This window comes from Salvelinus alpinus, chromosome 24 (genome assembly GCF_045679555.1).
Source record: "Salvelinus alpinus chromosome 24, SLU_Salpinus.1, whole genome shotgun sequence".
Classification (NCBI taxonomy): Eukaryota; Metazoa; Chordata; class Actinopteri; order Salmoniformes; family Salmonidae; genus Salvelinus; species Salvelinus alpinus.
The window spans coordinates 32,311,789-32,332,591 of record NC_092109.1 but is presented as its reverse complement, the minus strand read 5'-3'; the positions used below and the strand labels follow the sequence as shown (position 1 = coordinate 32,332,591).

Here is a 20,803-nt window from a genome sequence, read left to right as displayed (position 1 = left end):
TTTTGGGGCTAGGGTGAGTGCAGCTCGACTTGATCGTTTTTACATGTCCAGGAATCAGAGCAATAGGCTGCTGGGTGCTACCATTCTCCCAGTGGGGTTTTCGGATCACCACATAACCATGGCTCGGCTGTCTATTTCACCAGGGCCCCGGCAGGCATCTTATTGGAAGTTCAATGTAAAGCTCTTACAAGATGCCACTTTTTGCTCAGGTTTCCAGACTTTTTGGGAAAGATGGGGGCAGCGAAGAGAGGAGTATGAGTCTCTGAGTCAATGGTGGGATGTGGGGAAAGTGCAAATTCGGCTTTTCTGTCAACAGTACACAGCTCTCTCATCCTCAGAGGCTAGGAGAGTATTGGGGGAACTAGAGCGGTGTATTAGTGAGATGGAGGTAGAGATGGTGGGGCAAGGCAATGTAGGCCTCCAGGCTAACTTAGCCGAATTACGTAGGGACCTGGGTAGTTTTTTCCAGGTTAAAGCAAAGGGAGCACTTGTAAGAGCTAGGTTCTCCATGCTAAAGGAGATGGATGCTCCCAGCTCCTTCTTCTTTGGTTTGGAAAGACAGAGCAGTGAAGCCAAGGGTATGCATTGTCTACGGCTGTCTGATGGGCGGGTGACCTCTGTGGTGGGGGAGATGCGGGAGCGGACTGTGGAGTTTTATACTGAATTGTATAGGGCAGAAATGTGTGATCCTATGTGTGCTCAGGTCTTGTTCGCAGGACTCCCTAAGCTCTCTCGGGCACAGAGGGATGAAATGGACATTCCTCTGTTGTCACATGAGCTGGCAGAGGCCGTAACCCAGATGTCCCCCGGTCGTGCACCCGGGGTCGATGGACTTCCAGTGGAGTTTTACAAAAAATTCTGGGGAACTATTGGACAGGATTTCTTTTGCGTGTTGCGTGATTGCGTCGAGGTAGGAGAGTTGCCGATGAGCTGCCGTCGGGCGGCACTGACTCTCCTGCCCAAAAAAGGGGACTTGTGTGAACTTAAGAACTGGAGGCCTGTGGCATTACTCTGTGCGGACTATAAGATATTTGCCAAGGTCCTCTCTAACAGACTGAAGTCCCATCTGGACTCTATAATACACAAGGACCAGACATATTGTGTACCGGGACGCTCAATCACGGACAACTTGTTCTTGATTAGGGACATGTTGGACTTGTCGAGAGGTTCTAATGTGAACTTTGGACTGGTCTCTTTAGATCAAGAGAAGGCTTTTGATAGAGTGGATCATGAGTATCTGTTTAATGTGATGTCTGTGTTTGGGTTTGGGAAGAGCTTTGTGAACTGTGTGAAGCTGTTGTATGCTGGGGCGTCATGTATGGTTAAGGTGGGAGGGGCGCTCAGTAGGCCTGTCTGGGTGAGACGGGGCATTAGACAAGGATGCCCTCTATCTGGGCAGCTGTACACACTAGCCATTGAGCCTTTTTTAGGACTGCTACGCAGGAGACTGCGGGGAGTGTGCTGGACAGGCATGGAGGTGGTGACAGGAATAGCAGTCTCAGCATATGCAGATGATGTTTCTGTGATGGTCAGGGATGGGCAAGATATGCAGGAGCTAGAGACCAGTCTGAAGGTGTACGAGGGAGCTTCATCAGCTAAGGTAAACTGGGGAAAGAGCAAAGCTCTGTTATGTGGGGCATGGGGGGATAGGGCTCCTCCTCTGCTTCCAGGGGGTTTGCAGTGGGGTTGTGAAGGGCTTAAAGTGTTGGGGGTGTACCTGGGCTCGGAGAGGTGGGTCAGCAAGAACTGGGAGGGGCTGTCACAGGCAGTGGTGTCAAGACTGGCCAGGTGGAGGTGGCTCCTGTCCCAAGTGTCATATAGAGGGAGGGTGCTGATAATCAACAACCTGGTGGCATCTTCCTTGTGGCATAAACTGGCTGTCCTCAACCCCCCCGCCGGTCTGCTTGCAGACCTGCAACGCAAGCTGGTGGACTTCTTTTGGTCGGGCCATCACTGGCTGAAGGCAGCAGTGTTGTACATGACCGTCCACGAAGGAGGACAGGGCCTGGTGGAACTGGAGAGCAGGATGGCTGCTTTCCGGCTAAAGGCGGTGCAGAGACTGCTGTACCATACTGATGTTGGCTGGAGGGAACCAGCATGCGCGCTGCTGAGGAGAGCTGGCGGATTAGGGTTGGACCGGCAGCTGTTCCTCATGAAGCTGGAGAGGCTGAGTACAGCAGGTCTCTCAGAGTTTTACTCTGCGGTGCTGAGGGCCTGGCAGCTGCTAAGGCCCACACGAGAAGGGGGTGTGGAGCCTGGGCAGTGGGTGTGGGAGGAGCCTATTTTCCACAACCCAGCCATCCCTTTGAGATCGGTTCAGTCGGCCACCCTGCAGAGGCAACTGATGGCAGGGGGTTTACAAAGGCTAGGTGACCTGAGACTGCTGGGAGAGGAGGGGTGGAAAACCCCGGAGGTCTTGGCGCAACAAACAGGAATAACGTCTCTTAGGCTGCTGGAGAGATTCCTGGAGGAGGTCCAGGAGGCACTGTCTGAGCCGGTAAGGGGGGTGTTTGAGAGGCCAAAGGGAGAGGGGCCACCAATGTTTCCGCCACTGCAGGTGACGGCAGAGACTGGAGACTGGCAAGGGGGTCTGGAGGACTTGTTAGATTTTAACACTCCGAGCCTGGGGGAGTTTGAGGGGGTGGGAGGTAAAGCCCTCTACAACCTCTGCGTTAAGGTTAGGAACATTAGAAGCCTAACAGGAGTGAAGGCACATCAGTGGCAGGGGGTATGTGGGGCGGAGAGTATGGTGGGTTTTAGATGGAGGGCGCTCTACAAACCCCCAGTACCAAAGAGGTCAGGGGACCTCCAGTGGAGGGTTCTTCATGGAGCCCTGGCCACTAACAGCTGGTTGGCACGGGTTGATCCGGGAATTGGGCAGGGGTGTCCTTTCTGTCAAATGAATGAAACTGTGATTCATGTGTTTTCTGTGTGCACCAGGTTAATGCCATTAATGTCTCTGTTGGAATGTCTGTGTGACAGGTTGGGGGTGGTTTTTGCTGTTGGGATGTTTATAATGGGATACAGGTATTCGAGTAAGGAGAAAGAAAAATGTGTTTTGTTGAATTTTCTGTTTGCTCAGGCAAAATTAGCTATTTGGCTAACAAGGAGAAACAGGGTCAAAGGTGGGGGGATAACAGACCCTTTACTACTGTTTAATGGGATGGTCTCTGCGCGCCTTAGGGTTGAGTTTGAGTTCTATAAACTGATCAAATGTGTGGAGATGTTTGAGGAGATATGGTGTGTTGGGGGGGCTGTCTGTATTGCTGGGGAAGATGTTTTGGATATACGGTTGTAGGAGAGGGTATTGTTTTTGTGTATGGTGATGGTGGTTTGTATCATGTGGTAGATGGAAAGGTGAGTATGGTACATGTATGCAGTACAGGATATATTTTTGTTTTTTTATTTTAGGGGGGGGTGAGTTTTAAATGAAATGAGAATGTTCCAATAAAGAAAGACAAAAAGTCAAAAAGTCTCTCTCTCTCTCTCTCTCTCTCTCTCTCTCTCTCTCTCTCTCTCTCTCTCTCTCTCTCTCTCTCTCTGGGAGAATCAATGAGCCGAGAAGCAGCACAGATCTTCTACTGTCTAACTTACACAGGGAAAGCATGCATCACACACTCTCTTTTTTTCTCTGTACCACACACACAGACAGGCATCCAAGCACACACACACACCCTTGTATCCTTTATCTTCTATAAAATCCTCTCTGTTATGTATAGTATGTAGTAGTGCTAACAGACCCAGTGATAATGTGTTAATGTGTTCTCATGGTGTGGGAATTGATGTTTTCCAGTGTGTGGGGACATCCATGGGCAGTTTTTTGACCTTATGAAGCTGTTTGAGGTGGGTGGCTCGCCGGCTACAACGCGGTACCTCTTCTTGGGAGACTATGTGGACCGGGGATACTTCAGTATCGAGGTAAGAGACACCCACCGAACATCCTTCTCCCTTAATCCTCATAAACTATTAGTATCTTTGTCTGTACGTATACCAGTGTTTAATTCAACACCTCAATTGAATCCAATGCACAGAGAGAGATATACCATATCCACACGCCAGACCAGTGGAGGCTGGTGGGAGAAGCTATAGGAGGATGGGCTCATTGTAATGGCTGGAATGGAATTAATGGAACGGAGTCAAACGTGGTTTCTATATGTTTTATACCATTCCGTTGATTCCATTCCAGCCATTACAAGGAGCCCCGTCCTTCTATAGCTCCTCCCACCAGCCTCCTCTGCTCCAGACCTGGTTATGATCATTTCTGCCCAAGGTTACCAATCCCCAATATTATCTCTCTACCTGTTTGGTTGTGACTTTCCTATGAGGAGCCATCAGAAGCTCTCCTTTAAATTGAAGGCATTCTGCTGTTTCCACTGAGATGTGATCCCTCCCTGTGCCCCTCCCTGCACCGTGCTGCTTCCACGCTCTGCGTGACGAGGAGTTATAGTGCACTGAAGCCCTGGAAAAACCGTGAGGAGGAAGGACGAATCATCCAGTCACAATGCAATCGATGCTGACACGCTGCATTTGCATAAAGGAGTGCTTTCCCGTTGGCATGAGGGGTTGATTATCCTTAAACAGACTGGCTCCACCAATTCTCATGATAATCATACTATCTTTATCAGCTGTCACCAAATCAATGACTGGGGTCCCTTATCTGAGATGATCCATAATCATCTATGATTAAATGGAGGACACTTAGAGTTCAAATAAAGGTCCATTTTAGACTTTTTCTGATTTGAGCTTAGGGCAGTCATTGATCGTGATACAGTCTGTTTTATCATTCTGATTTGAGCTTAGGGCAGTCATTGATCGTGATACAGTCTGTTTTATCATTCTGATTTGAGCTTAGGGCAGTCATTGATCGTGATACAGTCTGTTTTATCATTCTGATTTTAGCTTAGGGCAGTCATTGATCGTGATGCAGAATGATTTTATCATTCCCATGTCATGTTATATAACGTTGACTTTGTTATTGTCAAGCTGCAGCCTGGTGCAGGCCCCCAAACTGTGTATTTTATCATGGTGTGTATTTGTGTGTATATAAACTGAGCTAATAACCCTCTTTATCTACTCTCTTGACAGTGTGTTTTGTATCTTTGGTCGTTGAAAATCCTCTACCCAAAGACGCTATTTCTACTGCGAGGAAACCACGAATGTAGACATTTGACAGAATACTTCACCTTCAAACAAGAATGTGAGTTCTGTCTCTCCAGAGATGTTCTATTTCTTTCTGTTTACTTCTGATGGTGACTTGTCAATACCATGTCTCACCTGGAGCACTATTGATGAAAACATAACTCATGCCTTGTTCCTTGAGACAGGAGGTGAGGAGGTTAGGTAGATATGGGAGAGGAGCAGGCAAGAGGTGGGTAGGTAGAGGTGTTGTCTGGGGAGGAATGGTACAGGAGGTAGAGGTGTTGTCTGGGGAGGAATGGGACAGAAGGTAGAGGTGTTGTCTGGGGAGGAATGGGACAGGAGGTAAAGGTGTTATCTGCGGAGGAATGGGACAGGAGGTAGAGGTGTTGTCTGGGGAGGAATGGTACAGGAGGTAGAGGTGTTGTCTGGGGAGGAATGGGACAGGAGGTAGAGGTGTTGTCTGGGGAGGAATGGGACAGAAGGTAGAGGTGTTGTCTGGTGAGGAATTGTACAGGAGGTAGAGGTGTTGTCTGGGGAGGAATGGTACAGGAGGTAGAGGTGTTGTCTGGGGAGGAATGGGACAGGAGGTAGAGGTGTTGTCTGGGGAGGAATGGGACAGGAGGTAGAGGTGTTGTCTGGGGAGGAATGGGACAGGAGGTAGAGGTGTTGTCTGGGGAGGAATGGGACAGGAGGTAGAGGTGTTGTCTGGGGAGGAATGGGACAGGAGGTAGAGGTGTTGTCTGGGGAGGAATGGGACAGAAGGTAGAGGTGTTGTCTGGGGAGGAATGGGACAGAAGGTAGAGGTGTTGTCTGGGGAGGAATGGGACAGAAGGTAGAGGTGTTGTCTGGGGAGGAATGGGACAGGAGGTAGAGGTGTTGTCTGGGGAGGAATGGTACAGGAGGTAGAGGTGTTGTCTGGGGAGGAATGGGACAGGAGGTAGAGGTGTTGTCTGGGGAGGAATGGGACAGGAGGTAGAGGTGTTGTCTGGGGAGGAATGGGACAGGAGGTAGAGGTGTTATCTGGGGAGGAATGGGACAGGAGGTAGAGGTGTTGTCTGGGGAGGAATGGGACAGGAGGTAGAGGTGTTATCTGGGGAGGAATGGGACAGGAGGTAGAGGTGTTGTCTGGGGAGGAATGGGACAGAAGGTAGAGGTGTTGTCTGGGGAGGAATGGGACAGAAGGTAGAGGTGTTGTCTGGGGAGGAATGGGACAGAAGGTAGAGGTGTTGTCTGGGGAGGAATGGGACAGGAGGTAGAGGTGTTGTCTGGGGAGGAATGGGACAGGAGGTAGAGGTGTTGTCTGGGGAGGAATGGGACAGGAGGTAGAGGTGTTGTCTAGTTCTCTATTCATACATCCATGAAGAAGTGCATGATGGGGGTCATCTTGTTTATCTCTGCTCAGTTTCATCCCACAATACAGCATATCTTCTGTGTGTGCGAGTATAGAAAGAGGATGGTTGGATGCTCTTGAGGATGAGATATTGTGTTGGTTCTTTCTTGGAGTATCCATTCCAGGCTGAAATCTCTCTTACATTTGAATCATGCGTTAATGTCAATGGGCAGCTTCTATAACAATTGAAGCTATTAGCCCATATCTCATATCAGGATTTCACCTTTAATGATGATGAGTCCCTGTGTGTATCATTCTACTGATCTAGTTGTCTCTCTGTCTGCCCCTCTGTGGTAATCAGGTAAAATCAAGTACTCGGAGCAAGTTTATGATTCCTGTATGGACGCTTTTGACTGCCTTCCCCTGGCTGCCCTCATGAACCAGCAGTTCCTGTGTGTCCACGGAGGACTCTCACCGGAAATACACACCTTAGATGACATAAAGAAGGTACTGAACCACACCACAGCAGTACCGAGCCATGCATAGGAATATCACATTGACTGTGTCTCTTGTCTTTGCGTACTTGAGTACAGTATATGTGCATTTTGTTTGCGTGTGTGTGTGTGTGTGTGTGTGTGTGTGTGTGTGTGTGTGTGTGTGTGTGTGTGTGTGTGTGTGTGTGTGTGTGTGTGTGTGTGTGTGTGTGTGTGTGTGTGTGTGTGTGTTTATGAGTGTATGTGCCTGCCAACCTGCATGTGAGTGTGTGTGTGTGCATGTTTATGTTTTTGTGTTTCAAAATGTGTGTATTTGCTTGTGTCTGAATTCAGCATGTTTCTCTCTGCTGTAGATAGACCGGTTCAAGGAGCCTCCAGCGTTTGGGCCCATGTGTGACCTACTGTGGTCTGATCCTCTGGAGGACTTTGGCAACGAGAAGACCCAGGAGTTCTTCAGCCACAACACAGTCCGAGGCTGCTCCTACTTCTACAGGTCAGCTCTCTCTCCACCTCAACCCTTTCTCTCATTACTGTTCCTCATGTTTTAGAGCCATCAGGTACCACCGTCTGGATCTGTTGTCCAAACAATTACAGATGGAGGATCTTCATTTGATCACTCTTTTGTTGTTGAGAATTTTCCTGCACAGCGGGAAGTGCAGGTTTGTTGTGCATTTTAGGTTGAAAAATTCTTGTAAAGTTTGCCATTTCCACTTTAAAATGTCAGACTTGATTTGCCCTAAGGAAAAATGTATCAACTCCTACAAAAAATGTACATTAATTATAATCCACACAATAATTCACATTTCCTGTTGCTTCAGGATTATTCTCCTGCTGTAGCAAACTGGCTAAAATGAAGATCTTAAATCTGTACCTCCAAACCAAAAGGAATAAATCCTATCTCACACACACACACACACACACACACACACACACACACACACACACACACACACACACACACACACACACACACACACACACACACACACACACACACACACACACACACACACAGATATACAGCACATATAAATACACACCACATATGTGCATCTGTGTTGCCTCTGCTCTGTATCCTGTAACCCATAGTGTGGCGTCAAATGTCATGTCTGTGTGAGATGCAGCCGCTGCTCTGACCTACATTCTGGGTGCCGAGGGAATTTGGGCGGAAAGCCCTGGATCTATGGGCTTCATACAATAGGCTCTCCAGGAGCTCAGGGCACGGACGTTATTCTGTTGTTTGTTTTTCTTTCCTGAGTAAACCTTCTCACACTTAAATATTTAACACGCTGACGAAACTTTGATGGGGCTGTGGATGGCAGTGGCTGAGGGGAGGGGTAGAGGGGTTGGCGGCAGGAAGGGATGGGTCAGCTCAACCTCTGCCTATACACAGACTACAGACTACTGCGGGTATCCTACTGCGGGTATACTACTGCGGGTAGACTACTGCGGGTAGACTAATGCCCCCCACGGCCGCTAGGGGGCCCCCAAGCCCCCAAAAAAGAAACTCAATCTGGGTCTCAAATTAGTTTTGAGAGTTAGCAAGTAGAATACGGGCCTCCCGAGTGGCGCAGTGGTCTAAGGCATTACATCGCAGTGCTTGATGTGTCACTACAGATCTGGGTTTGATCCTGGGCTGTGTCGCAGCCAGCCGCGACCAGGAGACCCATGAGCCGGCACACAATTGGGCCAGCGTTGTCCAGGTTAGGGGAGGGTTTGGACGGCAAGGATGTCCTTGTCCCATCACGCTCTAGCAACTCTTGTGGTGGGCCGGGTGCATGCACACTGACTTCGGTCGCCAGGTGTACGGTGTTTCCTCCGACACATTGATGCGGCTGGCTTCCGGGTTAAGCGTACAGTGTGTCAAGAAGCAGTACGGCTTGGCAAGGTTGTGTTTCTGAGGACGAATGGCTCTCAACCTTCGCCTCTCCCGAGTCCGTAAGGGATTTGCAGCGATGGGACAAGATTGTAACTACCAATTGGATATCACGAAATTGGGGAGAAAAAGGGGTCAAAAGTACACACACATAAAAAGTAGAAAAAACAATGTGCAATTTCTAAATTTGGTAATGCATCAGCAGTTTTACAATTGAAGAGTTTCATTCCAAAATGCTATATCCATTTTCAGAAATGTTGGTAAATTCGTTTTTATTGTTTACAGAAATTATGGAAGAGATTGGTGTGTTTTTTCACTATCTAATAAAGGCATGGGGCTGTTCAATGACAGACCTGTATTTGTTTCAAATCTATCACTTGATGGTTTCATTTCAGAGAGACAAATACTTGTGTTTTTTACAAAAATGTTATATACCCGGCTAACTGTCAGAGAAATAAGTAGCGCTGCTAGATTTTACACAGTTTTACACAGTTTTACACAGTTTTACACAGTGTTACAGTTTCACACAGTCAAATGTAACAAATAACTATATTTGTTTATAAATAAATGTACAATTAATAGATTTGTGACACCAATATTAACAAAAAAAACAACAATAATAATTCAGTACAGTAATATGAGATCTGTATGTAAAACATTTACATTTGAGTCATTTAGCAGAGGCTCTTATCCAGGGTGACTTACAGTTAGTGCATTCATCTGAAGATCGCTAGGTGAGGCAACCACATATCACAGTCAAATATACAGGATACTGTCACGTTCCTGACCTTATTTTCCTTTGTTTAACTTTGTTCAGTTGGTCAGGACGTGAGCTGGGTGGGTAGTCTATGTTATGTGTTTCTATGTTGGGTTCAATGTGTTGCCTGATATGGTTCTCAATTAGGGGCAGGTGTTTGACGTTTCCTCTGATTGAGAACCATTTTAAGGTAGGTTGTTCACACTGTTTGTTTGTGGGTGATTGTTGCTGTGTCTGTGTTTGTTACACCACACGGTACTGTCTCGTTCGTTCTTTCCTGTTCGTGCGTTCATTGTTTTTTATGTTCACAAGTTCAGGTCTGTTTAACGTCGTTTGTTGTTTTGTAGTTTATTCAAGTGTTCTTCGTGTTTCGTCTTCATTTAATAAATCATTATGTCTACATACCTCGCTGCGTGTTGGTCCGATCCATGCTCCTCCTCGTCTGAGGAGGAGAACGAATATGACAGCCGTTACAGATACAGACTTTCCATTCCAGCTAAACAATGGATATATCATGAATGGTAAATAATGTATTGTGTCAATTTATTGCAAATAAGAATAGAATATGTTTCTAGACACTTCTACATTCATGTGGATGCTACCATGATTACGGATAATCCTGAATAAATCCTGAATAATAATGAGTGAGAAAGTTACAGAGGGTCAAAGATCATACCCCCAAGACATGCTAACCTCTCACCATTACCTCTCACCATTACCAAAAAAAGGGGAGGTTAGCATGTCTTGGGGATATAATCTTTGACCCTCTGTAACTTTCATTTGATAATTCATTCAGGATTATCCATAATCATGGTAGCATCCACATTAATATAGAAGTGTTTAGAAACATATTCTATTCTTATTTACAATAAAAGTGACTCCAAAATGACACAATACAAGATTTACCGTTCATTCCTATTGGGCACAAAATGAAATAAAATACAACCAAAACGAACTGCAAAATGCATCCAACTAGTTTGTAGAGTCACAAGCTTGATGTACTGTACTCATTGCATGCAAATATGGGACCAAATACTAGACTTTTGACTACATTATTCATAAGAATCTTTAGGGGTGTCTAATTTTGACCCCTACCTTTTTTTCTTCTTAAACAGAATCTCTTTCTCTGAGCAATTATATTAGTATAAAATAATAGAATTTCCCCAGGGGTCCTCAATGATTTGGTTAGTCACTCTTACTCAGATATCATTTGAACATGGCATAAGTCATGGCAAAATATTTAGAACTGCAGGAAATTAACTTTAAAACTACAAAACTTCTCTCCACTTAATGGTAAAATGTGTAGAGTTGCGGGAAATTAAGTCTAACACTGCAACAACAAAAAAATCCACTGCCAAGAGGGAGGGCACTAAAATATTTTGCCCGCAAGGTGGTTGGGGGCCCCCCAAAATAACAACAATGCATGGCTGTGTTAGATTAAAACATCCTCATTAGATGCATTTACACACAGAAACAAGTGCACCTCTCAGGGCGTTGGTCAGTCAGTTTGTGAGGGGGAATATGGTATCCCTGGTGATTGGAGGTGGTGTGGATGGATCCCAGCTGGCTTATGTCCATGTCTAAAAGGCTTTGTGTGTTTATGTGTGTTGTCTCATTCTGACTGACCACAGTAATACATTTAGGGAACTATCAGACAGCCACAAAACACTTTATGTAGTCCCACCCAGCATCCTTGTTGCTAGGTGGTGGACTGAGCTTGTTTTGATAAGATGAGGTGAAAAGGCTTATGGCCTGGTTTGTCAGTGAAGGGTTATAATATTTTCTTCGGGGAACGTCTCTGTAATGATTCTCATCAGTCACCCTGTAACCCTAAGGTTTCAGCACCTGAAAGTTTTACCAATACACAGGTTCAGAGAAACGCCCCAGGAGCCAAATCTGACACAGATATGAGAAGACCCCCTCCTCTGACCAACTGAGCCATGGATTAAAAAACTATGCACATTCAGGCCAATTAATATGTGAGCTTGAGTCGTCAGCATGTGCATACCATTTTTTTCATAACCTTTGTTATCCTGTTATTTTATGAATCTGATAATTTAACAGAAATGTGCATGTTTTAATTATGGCGATCATAGTCTCTCTTTTTTCTGTTCATCAGCTCACAAAATAGACTATACGATTATATGACCATATACACATTCAGACCTTCAGGTATCGGAATGGAATCGAGCTGAAGCTAAAACTGTATCTCTGTCTGAATCAGCAGGGCGGAGTGAAATACAGAGGGGTGATACATTAGACTGCTGCTGGGGGTTGTGAGGTTGAAGGAGAGGGATGTAGAGGAGATGCGAGGAGGAGTAGACATGTGCATAGGAACCTCCTACTCCAAACCAGGCGGTTGAAATGCATCGTGGGTGTAAAACAAGAGTCCGGGCAGGGGCCGGTATCAGCTCAACACTGCCATCTATCCCACAATTCCCCTGGGGCTCTGCAATGAGCTGTTGCTATGACAACCCACTCCTCCAGCCCAAACTGGAGCAAGTGATAGGAAGAGAGATGGAAGGGAAGGAGTGATCTGTGTCGAGGGAAGAGAGAGAGGCGGAGGAACAATGCTGTCAAACCGGCCATCTTGTTAACAGTTGGCTTAAAGGATGGGGAAATGTAGCAACCCTCTCACATTACCTGTCAGGGTAGAACTGACAGCCAGTTAGCAGTCAGATAATAGCTGACATGGTTTGTTGTGTTTTTGAGCCAGTGAGTGGTATTAGGTTGCTTTGGGGCGAACTGGGAGCTGTGGGATGTGATGGGCTGGGTTGGCCTGGGATGGGCTGGGATGGGCTGGGTTGGCCTGGGATGGGCTGGGATGGGCTGGGTTGGCCTGGGATGGGATGGGTTGGCCTGGGATGGGCTGGGTTGGCCTGGGATGGGCTGGGCTGGAATGGGATGGGCTGGGTTGGCCTGGGATGGGCTGGGTTGGCCTGGGATGGGCTGGGCTAGAATGGGATGGGCTGGGTTGGCCTGGGATGGGCTGGGCTGTGATGGGCTGGGTTGGCCTGGGCTGCTCTGACTTACATCATACTGAGCAGTGCTCTGATAACAACACACTGACGCTTGCTGACGCTCTGAACTGTTTTGTTGTGTTGTAGGACAATGTCAATGTTCTAGTCTGTGGCTGGACCAGGGGAATCATATTGTATTCTCTGTTTCATGACTGTAATATAGTCAGAAAGTGTTTTTCGACTGTGTATTCAGATAAGCTCTGTTACACAATACTTACAGTATGTATTCTGCATGTTGTTTGGTTACATAGGTCAGTGCTAGCTGTGTTGCTCTGTTATATGTGTCAAACAGTGTGAATTTAGATATGCCATCCCCAAACCTTCTCTCCTTTTTCTGCCGTGCAGTTATCCAGCTGTATGTGAGTTCCTACAGAACAATAACTTATTATCAGTCATCCGAGCACATGAAGCACAAGATGCGGGGTATGTACCAACACCACATCTTTCTCTCTCTCTTTATATCTTTTTCTTTCTCTCTCTTACAAACACTTTTAGCTTTAATACGATTCATGATTCATCCAGATGATTAACCTGAAAACCCGTCCCCCTCTCTCTCTGTGCTGTCCTATAGCTACCGCATGTACCGCAAGAGCCAAACCACCGGCTTCCCCTCCCTCATCACCATCTTCTCAGCGCCAAACTACCTTGACGTTTACAACAACAAAGGTCAGTCTGTCTATTCCATTTATTTGTAGAGTTTTTATATACATACATATACATTTAAACTCAGTTTTTCAAAATTCCTGACATTTAATCCTAGTAAAAATTCCCTGTCTTAGGTCAGTTAGGATCACCACTTTATTTTAAGAATGTGAAATGTCAGAATAATAGTAGAGAGAATTATGAATTCAGCTTTTATTTCTTTCATCATATTCCCAGTGTGTCAGAAGTTTACATGCACTGAATTAGTATTTGGTAGCATTGCCTTTAAATTGTTTAACTTGGGTCAAATTTTTGGGTAGCCTTCCACAAGCTTCCCACAATAAGTTGGGTGAGTTTTTGCCCATTCCTCCTTACAGAGCTGGTGTAACTCAAATCAAATTTCAAAATCAAATGTATTTATATAGCCCTTCTTACATCAGCTGATATATCAAAGTGTTGTACAGAAACCCAGCTTAAAACCCCAAACAGCAAGCAATGCAGGTGTAGAAGCACGGTGGCTTGGAAAAACTCCCTAGAAAGTCCAAAACCTAGGAAGAAACTTAGAGAGGAACCAGGCTATGAGGGGTGGCCAGTTCTCTTCTGGCTGTGCCAGGTGGAGATTATAACAGAACATGGCCAAGATGTTCAAATGTTCATAAATGACCAGCATGGTTAAATAATAATAATCACAGTAGTTGTCGAGGGTGTAACAAGTCAGCACCTCAGGAGTAAATATCAGTTGGCTTTTCATAGCCGATCATTGAGAGTATCTCTACCGCTCCTGCTGTCTCTAGAGAGTTGAAAACAGCAGGTCTGGAACAGGTAGCACGTCCGGTGAACAGGTCAGGGTTCCATAGCCGCAGGCAGAACAGTTGAAACTGGAGCAGCAGCACGGCCAGGTGGACTGGGGACAGCAAGGAGTCATCATGCCAGGTAGTCCTGAGGCATGGTCCTATGGCTCAGGTCCTCTGAGAGAGAGAAAGAAAGAGAGAAAGAGAGAAAGAGAGAATTAGAGAGAGCATACCTAAATTCACACAGGACACTGGATAAGACAGGAGAAATACTCCAGATATAACAGACTGACCCTAGCCCCCCGACACATAAACTACTTCAGCATAAATACCGGAGGCTGAGACAGGAGGGGTCAGGAGACACTGTGGCCCCATCCGATGATACCCCCGGACAGGGCCAAACAGGCAGGATATAACCCCACCCACTTTGCCAAAGCACAGCCCCCACACCACTAGAGGGATATCTTCAACCACCAACTTACCATCCTGAGACAAGGCCAAGTATAGCCCACAAAGATCTCCGCCACGGCACAACCCAAGGGGGGGCGCCAACCCAGTGTAACTGAGTCAGGTTTGTAGGCCTCCTTGCTCGCACATGCTTTTTCAGTTCTGCCCACAAATTTTCTATAGGATTGAGGTCAGGGCTTTGTGATGGCCACTCCAAAACCTTGACTTTGTTGTCCTTAAGCTATTTTGCCACAACTTTAGAAGTATGCTTGGGGTCATTGTCCATTTGGAAGACCCATTTGCGACCAAGCTTTAACTTCCTGACTGATGTCTTGAGATTTTGCTTCATCAGACCAGAGGACATTTCTCCAAAAAGTATTATCTTTGTCCCCATGTGCAGTTGCAAACCGTAGTCTGGCTTTTTTATGGCGGTTTTGGAGTAGTGGCTTCTTCCTTGCTGAACGGCCTTTCGGGTTATGTCGATATAGGACATGTTTTACTGTGGATATAGATACTTTTGTACCTGTTTCCTCCAGCATTTTCACAAGGTCCTTTGCTGTTGTTCTGGGATTGATTTGCACTTTTCGCACCAAAGTAGGTTTATCTATAGGAGACAGAAGGCATCTCCTGCGTGTTGTCCCATGGTGTTTATACTTGCGTACTATTGTTTGTACAGATGAATGTGGTACTTTCAGGCGTTTGGAAATTGCTCCCACGGATGAACCAGACTTGTGGAGGTATACAATTTTTTTCTGAGGTCTTGGCTGATTTCTTTTGATTTTCCCATGATGTCAAGCAAAGAGGCACGGAGTTTGAAGGTAGGCCTTGAAAAACATCCACAGGTACACCTCCAATTGACTCAAATGATGTCAATCAGCCTATCAGAAGCTTCTAAAGCCATGACATCATTTTATGGAATTTTCCAAGCTGTTTAAAAGCACAGTCAACTTAGTGTATGTAAACTTCTGACCACTGGAATTGTGATACAGTGAATTATAAGTTAAATCATTTTTCTGTAAACAATTGTTGGAAAAGTTTCTTGTGTCGTGCAGAAAGTAGATGTCCTAACCTACTTGCCAAAACTATAGTTTGTTAACAAGACATTTGTGGAGTGGTTGAAAAACCAGTTTTAATGACTCTCATTCAATCAGTGTATGTAAACTTCCGACTTCAACTGTACACAGTACCAGTCAAGGGTTTGGACACACCTACTCATTCTACATTGTAGAATAATAGTGAACTCTTTGGCCTGATTGCCAAGTGTCACGTCTGGAGGAAACCTTGCACCATCCCTACGTTGAAGCATGGTGGTGGCAGCATCATGCTGTGGGGGTGTTTTTCAACGGCAGGGACTGGGAGACTAGTCAGGATCAAGGCAAAGATGAACGGAGCAAAGTACAAAGAGATCCTTGATGAAAACCTGCTCCAGAGCGCTCAGGACCTCAGACTGGGGGCGAAGGTCCACCTTCCAACAGGACAACGACCCTAAGCACACAGCCAAGACAACGTAGGAGTGGCTTTGGGAGAAGTCTCTTTATGTACTTGAGTGGGCCAGCCAGAGCCCGGGCTTGAACATCTCTGGAGAGACCTGAAAATAGCTTTGCAGCAACGCTCCCCATCCAACCTGTCAGAGCTTGAGAGGATCTGCAGAGAAGAATGGGAGTAACTCCCCAAATACAGGTGTGCCAAGTTTGTAGGATGATACATAAGACTCAAGGCTGTAATCGCTGCCAAAGGTGCTTCAACAAAGTACTGTGTAAAGGGTCTGAATACTTATGTAAGGTATTTCTGTTTTTTTATTTTAATAAATTAGCTAACATTTCAAAAGAAATGTTTTTGTTTATCATTATGAGGTATTGTGTGTCGATTGATGAGGGAAAAACAGCTATTTAATCAATTTTAGAAGAAGGCTGTAATGTAATTGTAACGATGTGCGCTGAGAGTCTAGAAGCAAGTTCAGGGAGTGGGTGTTAGTAAAATAAACAGAACATAATACAAAACCAGAACCTCGAACAACGCAGACATGAAACAATGACACCTGGGGAAGGAACCAAAGGAAGTGACATATATAGGGCAGGTAATCAAGGAAGTGATGGAGTCCAGGTGAGTCTGACAACGCGTAGGTGCGGGTAATGATGGTGACAGGTGTGCGCCATTGTGAGCAGCCTGATGACCTAGAGGCCGGAGAGGGAGCACACGTGACAGAAATAAAATGTGGAACAAGTCAAGGGGTCTGAATATTTCTCCATATTTTTTGTGTATTTTATTTGATATATAAGGGTATGTATTTGTAGTGTTAACGTATGAGTCTATGTGAACAAGTATATACGTAGTGAATGTATGTTGGATCATATGTGTGTTGGTGGGTGCTGTTCATTGTGTGGCTTGATGGAGATGGATAGTGCGCCATGGTAAGAGTGTGGGAGGGACTGTCGGTATGCCTGGCCATCTCCATGTAGTTTTATATCTCCTGATGGAACAGCGTCAGCACTTCACTTCTGGGGCTCCAGAAGTACCTAATGGTTGATCATCTCATCTCCTTTCTCTGTCACTGTCCTGTGCCACTGTTTCTCTCTGTCTCTTTCTCTGTCACTGTCCTGTGCCACTGTTTCTCTCTGTCTCTTTCTGTGTATGTCTCTATTTCTGTCTCTGTCCCTTTCTCTTCCTGTCTCTTCCTCTGTCTCTGTCTCTTCCTCTGTTTCTGTCTCTGCCTGTTGCTATGTCTTTTTCTCTGTCTGTTTCTGTCTGTCTCTGCCAGTCTGTCTCTTTCTCTCTCTGTGTCCAATGCCTCTGTTTCTCTCTCGCTCCGTTTCTCTCTTTCTTTGTCTGTCACTCTGTCTCTGTCTCTGCCTCTGTCTGTTTCTTTCACTGTGTCAATGTCTCTCTCACACACCCACACAAACACATACACATATCAAGGTGTGCATCCCCATAAGACTATGAATGTTGCTCCAGCCTACTATCTTCAGGCTACTCTGAACAGCCAGTGTGTAATTTGACCTCTGCTCTTGGTGTAATTTGATAGATTATTAGATGTTCTTCATTGTTTTATACAGATGTCTTTTATTTATTTTTGAAAAACAATTTGTTTGATTTCATGGATTGTTTTACCTCTGAGTAAAAAGGTTCCTTTCTGTAGCATCTGTTTGTCAAGAAACAAAACTCATATCATGCTTATCCTGTATATAGTGGAAGTAAAATAGGGAAGCACTGTCATAATAATCCAAGAGCTAGCTCCCATCAACCACAGCCGTTTCAAAGACGTGCTTTTTTTTCTCAAATTGTTTTCTTCAAAATGACCTTCTTTGGTCCTTTCAGTCGCTGTGAATATGCCTGCAGAAGAGGCACATCATTATGCTCTGTTTTCTGTCCGCAACTGGAGGCATGAAACGTCGGTGTGAGAGGGGAAAAACAATGCCGTCTTGGGAATTGACAGGATTTCAAACGTATTGTCATGCATATGCTTGCAGCAAAATAACGCACGCTGCGCCATTGATATAGGAGTGGGCTCAAAATTGAGAAATCCACGGCATTAATGATGTACAGCGTGATTAATGTATCACTCAGTGATGTACAGCGTGATGTGCTCAACACACTGATGGACGTTTCTTACTGTGTTCTTTCTGTAAACCTACTATGTTTTGTGTAGTATGTGTGTATCCTTGTAGATGCAGACATTTTTATGTTTACATGTCCCTTGTGTTTTTCTCCCTCCACAGCTGCAGTACTGAAGTATGAGAACAACGTGATGAACATACGGCAGTTCAACTGCTCCCCTCATCCCTACTGGCTGCCCAACTTCATGGACGTGTTCACCTGGTCCCTGCCCTTTGTGGGGGAGAAAGGTACCACTACCACCCTTTCCCAATCCTTAGTAGACCATGTCTATGTGTAATGATGACTATACTGCACTGTTTTAATCATTTTAATCATTAGTGCTGAGAGTCATCTTCATTTGCTAGTCTAGACAAACATTCAGCAGGACACATCCATGTTCTCTGACTGATGGGCTCAGAGATGACCGTGTTCTTCTAGATTTACCCTCTTGCTACATTTTATCGTAAACAAATATGTACAGCAGCGCCCTCATCTAATAGCTTTTTACCTCACCCCAGTCACAGAGATGCTGGTGAACGTGTTGAGTATCTGCTCTGACGACGAGCTCATGAACGACGGAGACGACCAAGAGATCTTAGATGGTTAGTCACTGCTATACAGTACTGTTAAGAGCCCATTAGAACTGCAGTGTCTCACACTCCTCTCCCTGGTATACAGTACTGTGAAGAGCCCATTAGAACTGCAGTGTCTCACACTCCCTGGCATACAGTGGGTCCCGATAAACAAGTAAAAGCACGTACTATTATGGTATTCGTAGATGATATGTCCTCTGGGTGTTTATTTGTTATGAGGGGCTCATTGAATTACCAGTAAAGAATATAAATGGATCATTTCAATGTGGCCCATAGACTCATTCCTAATATCTGAAAATGAGTGTTGTCTCTTTCTAGCCAACGCAGCTGCAGCTCGGAAGGAGGTGATCAGGAACAAAATCCGCGCCATTGGGAAAATGGCCACGATGTTCAAAGTGCTTCGGTGAAAACGTTCTCCACCTCGCCTCACATCAGCTTTCTACTGTAGCTGTTGCACATGAACACATCTCTAATACTGAGCATAGAGTTATTATAATAGAGTGGATATACAGTAGAAGCATACATGAGTGACCATTGTGGATGTCCTCTGACCTGTGTGTGGTGCTGTTCTGTGTGTCCTGCAGGGAGGAGAGTGAGAACGTGTTGACGCTGAAGGGTCTGACGCCTACTGGCATGCTGCCCAGCGGTGTGCTCTCCGGGGGCAAACAGACCCTACAGAGTGGTGAGGACCAGGCCCAGGCCAGGGCTGTTCTATCCCTCCCTCCCTTCCCTAACTGTCTGTTCGTTCCTCTTTCTATCACTGTGACTCTTCCCTTTGTCACAGTCTCCGTCGCTCTCCCTCTCTCCGTGGGTCTTTGTCTTCGTATTCGTCCTCTGGTCCCTTTGTTTCTGACCCAGGTTTGGGCAGCCACCCTTGACTCTGGAGGCCTGCAGATTCTGCCCCCTTTAGCTACAGCTGACACTAGAGAGAGACACTCACCATCTCATCTCACCAGTCATCTCACCTCACCAGTCATCTCACCTCACCAGTCATCTCGCCTCACCAGTCATCTCGCCTCACCAGTCATCTCGCCTCACCAGTCATCTCGCCTCACCAGTCATCTCGACTCACCAGTCATCTCGCCTCACCAGTCATCTCGCCTCACCAGTCATCTCACATCACCAGTCATCTCGCCTCACCAGTCATCTCAACTCACCAGTCATCTCACCTCACCAGTCATCTCACCTCACCAGTCATCTCACCTCACCAGTCATCTCACCTCACCAGTCATCTCACCTCACCAGTCATCTCACCTCACCAGTCATCTCATCTCACCAGTCATCTCATCTCACCAGTCATCTCACCTCACCAGTCATCTCACCTCACCAGTCATCTCACCTCACCAGTCATCTCACCTCACCAGTCATCTCGCCATCTCACCTCACCAGTCATCTTGCCATCTCACCTCACCAGTCATCGCGCCATCTCACCTCACCAGTCATCTCACCTCACCAGTCATCTCACCTCACCAGTCATCTCGCCATCTCACCTCACCAGTCATCTCACCTCACCAGTCATCTCGCCATCTCACCTCACCAGTCATTTCGCCATCTCACCTCACCAGTCATCTCGCCATCTCACCTCACCAGTCATCTCGTCATCTCACCTCACCAGTCATCTCACCTCACCAGTCATGTCATCTCACCTCACCAGTCATCTCACCTCACCAGTCATGTCATCTCACCTCACCAGTCATCTCGTCATTCACCTCACCAGTCATCTCACCTCACCAGTCATCTCACCTCACCAGTCATCTCACCTCACCAGTCATCTCACCTCACCAGTCATCTCGTCATCTCACCTCACCAGTCATCTCACCTCACCAGTCATCTCACCTCACCAGTCACCTCACCTCACCAGTCATCTCGCCATCTCACCTCACCAGTCGTCTCCTCACCAGTCATCTCATCTCACCTCACCAGTCACCTCACCTCACCAGTCAATTCACCTCACCAGTCATCTTATCATCTCACCTCACCAGTCATGTCATCTCACCTCACCAGTCATCTCACCTCACCAGTCATGTCATCTCATCTCACCTCACCAGTCATCTCGTCATTCACCTCACCAGTCATCTCACCTCACCAGTCATCTCATCTCACCTCACCAGTCATCT

The 20,803-nt window shown here is 46.2% G+C and overlaps 1 protein-coding gene across 3 annotated transcripts in view; it reads left to right on the top strand.

Annotated features, from left to right (window-relative positions):
* ppp3ca (protein phosphatase 3, catalytic subunit, alpha isozyme) overlaps positions 1–20,803 on the top strand; it is a 73,596-nt gene that overhangs the window by 47,188 nt on the left and 5,605 nt on the right. For all 3 annotated transcript variants that reach the window (XM_071364571.1, XM_071364570.1, XM_071364572.1), the window contains exons 3-12: positions 3,794–3,918; positions 5,086–5,197; positions 6,831–6,976; positions 7,317–7,456; positions 12,962–13,039; positions 13,188–13,282; positions 18,216–18,341; positions 18,612–18,695; positions 19,005–19,089; positions 19,271–19,368. In XM_071364571.1, the coding sequence (XP_071220672.1) occupies positions 3,794–3,918; positions 5,086–5,197; positions 6,831–6,976; positions 7,317–7,456; positions 12,962–13,039; positions 13,188–13,282; positions 18,216–18,341; positions 18,612–18,695; positions 19,005–19,089; positions 19,271–19,368 (1,089 nt within the window). The remainder of the gene's footprint in view (positions 1–3,793; positions 3,919–5,085; positions 5,198–6,830; positions 6,977–7,316; positions 7,457–12,961; positions 13,040–13,187; positions 13,283–18,215; positions 18,342–18,611; positions 18,696–19,004; positions 19,090–19,270; positions 19,369–20,803) is intronic.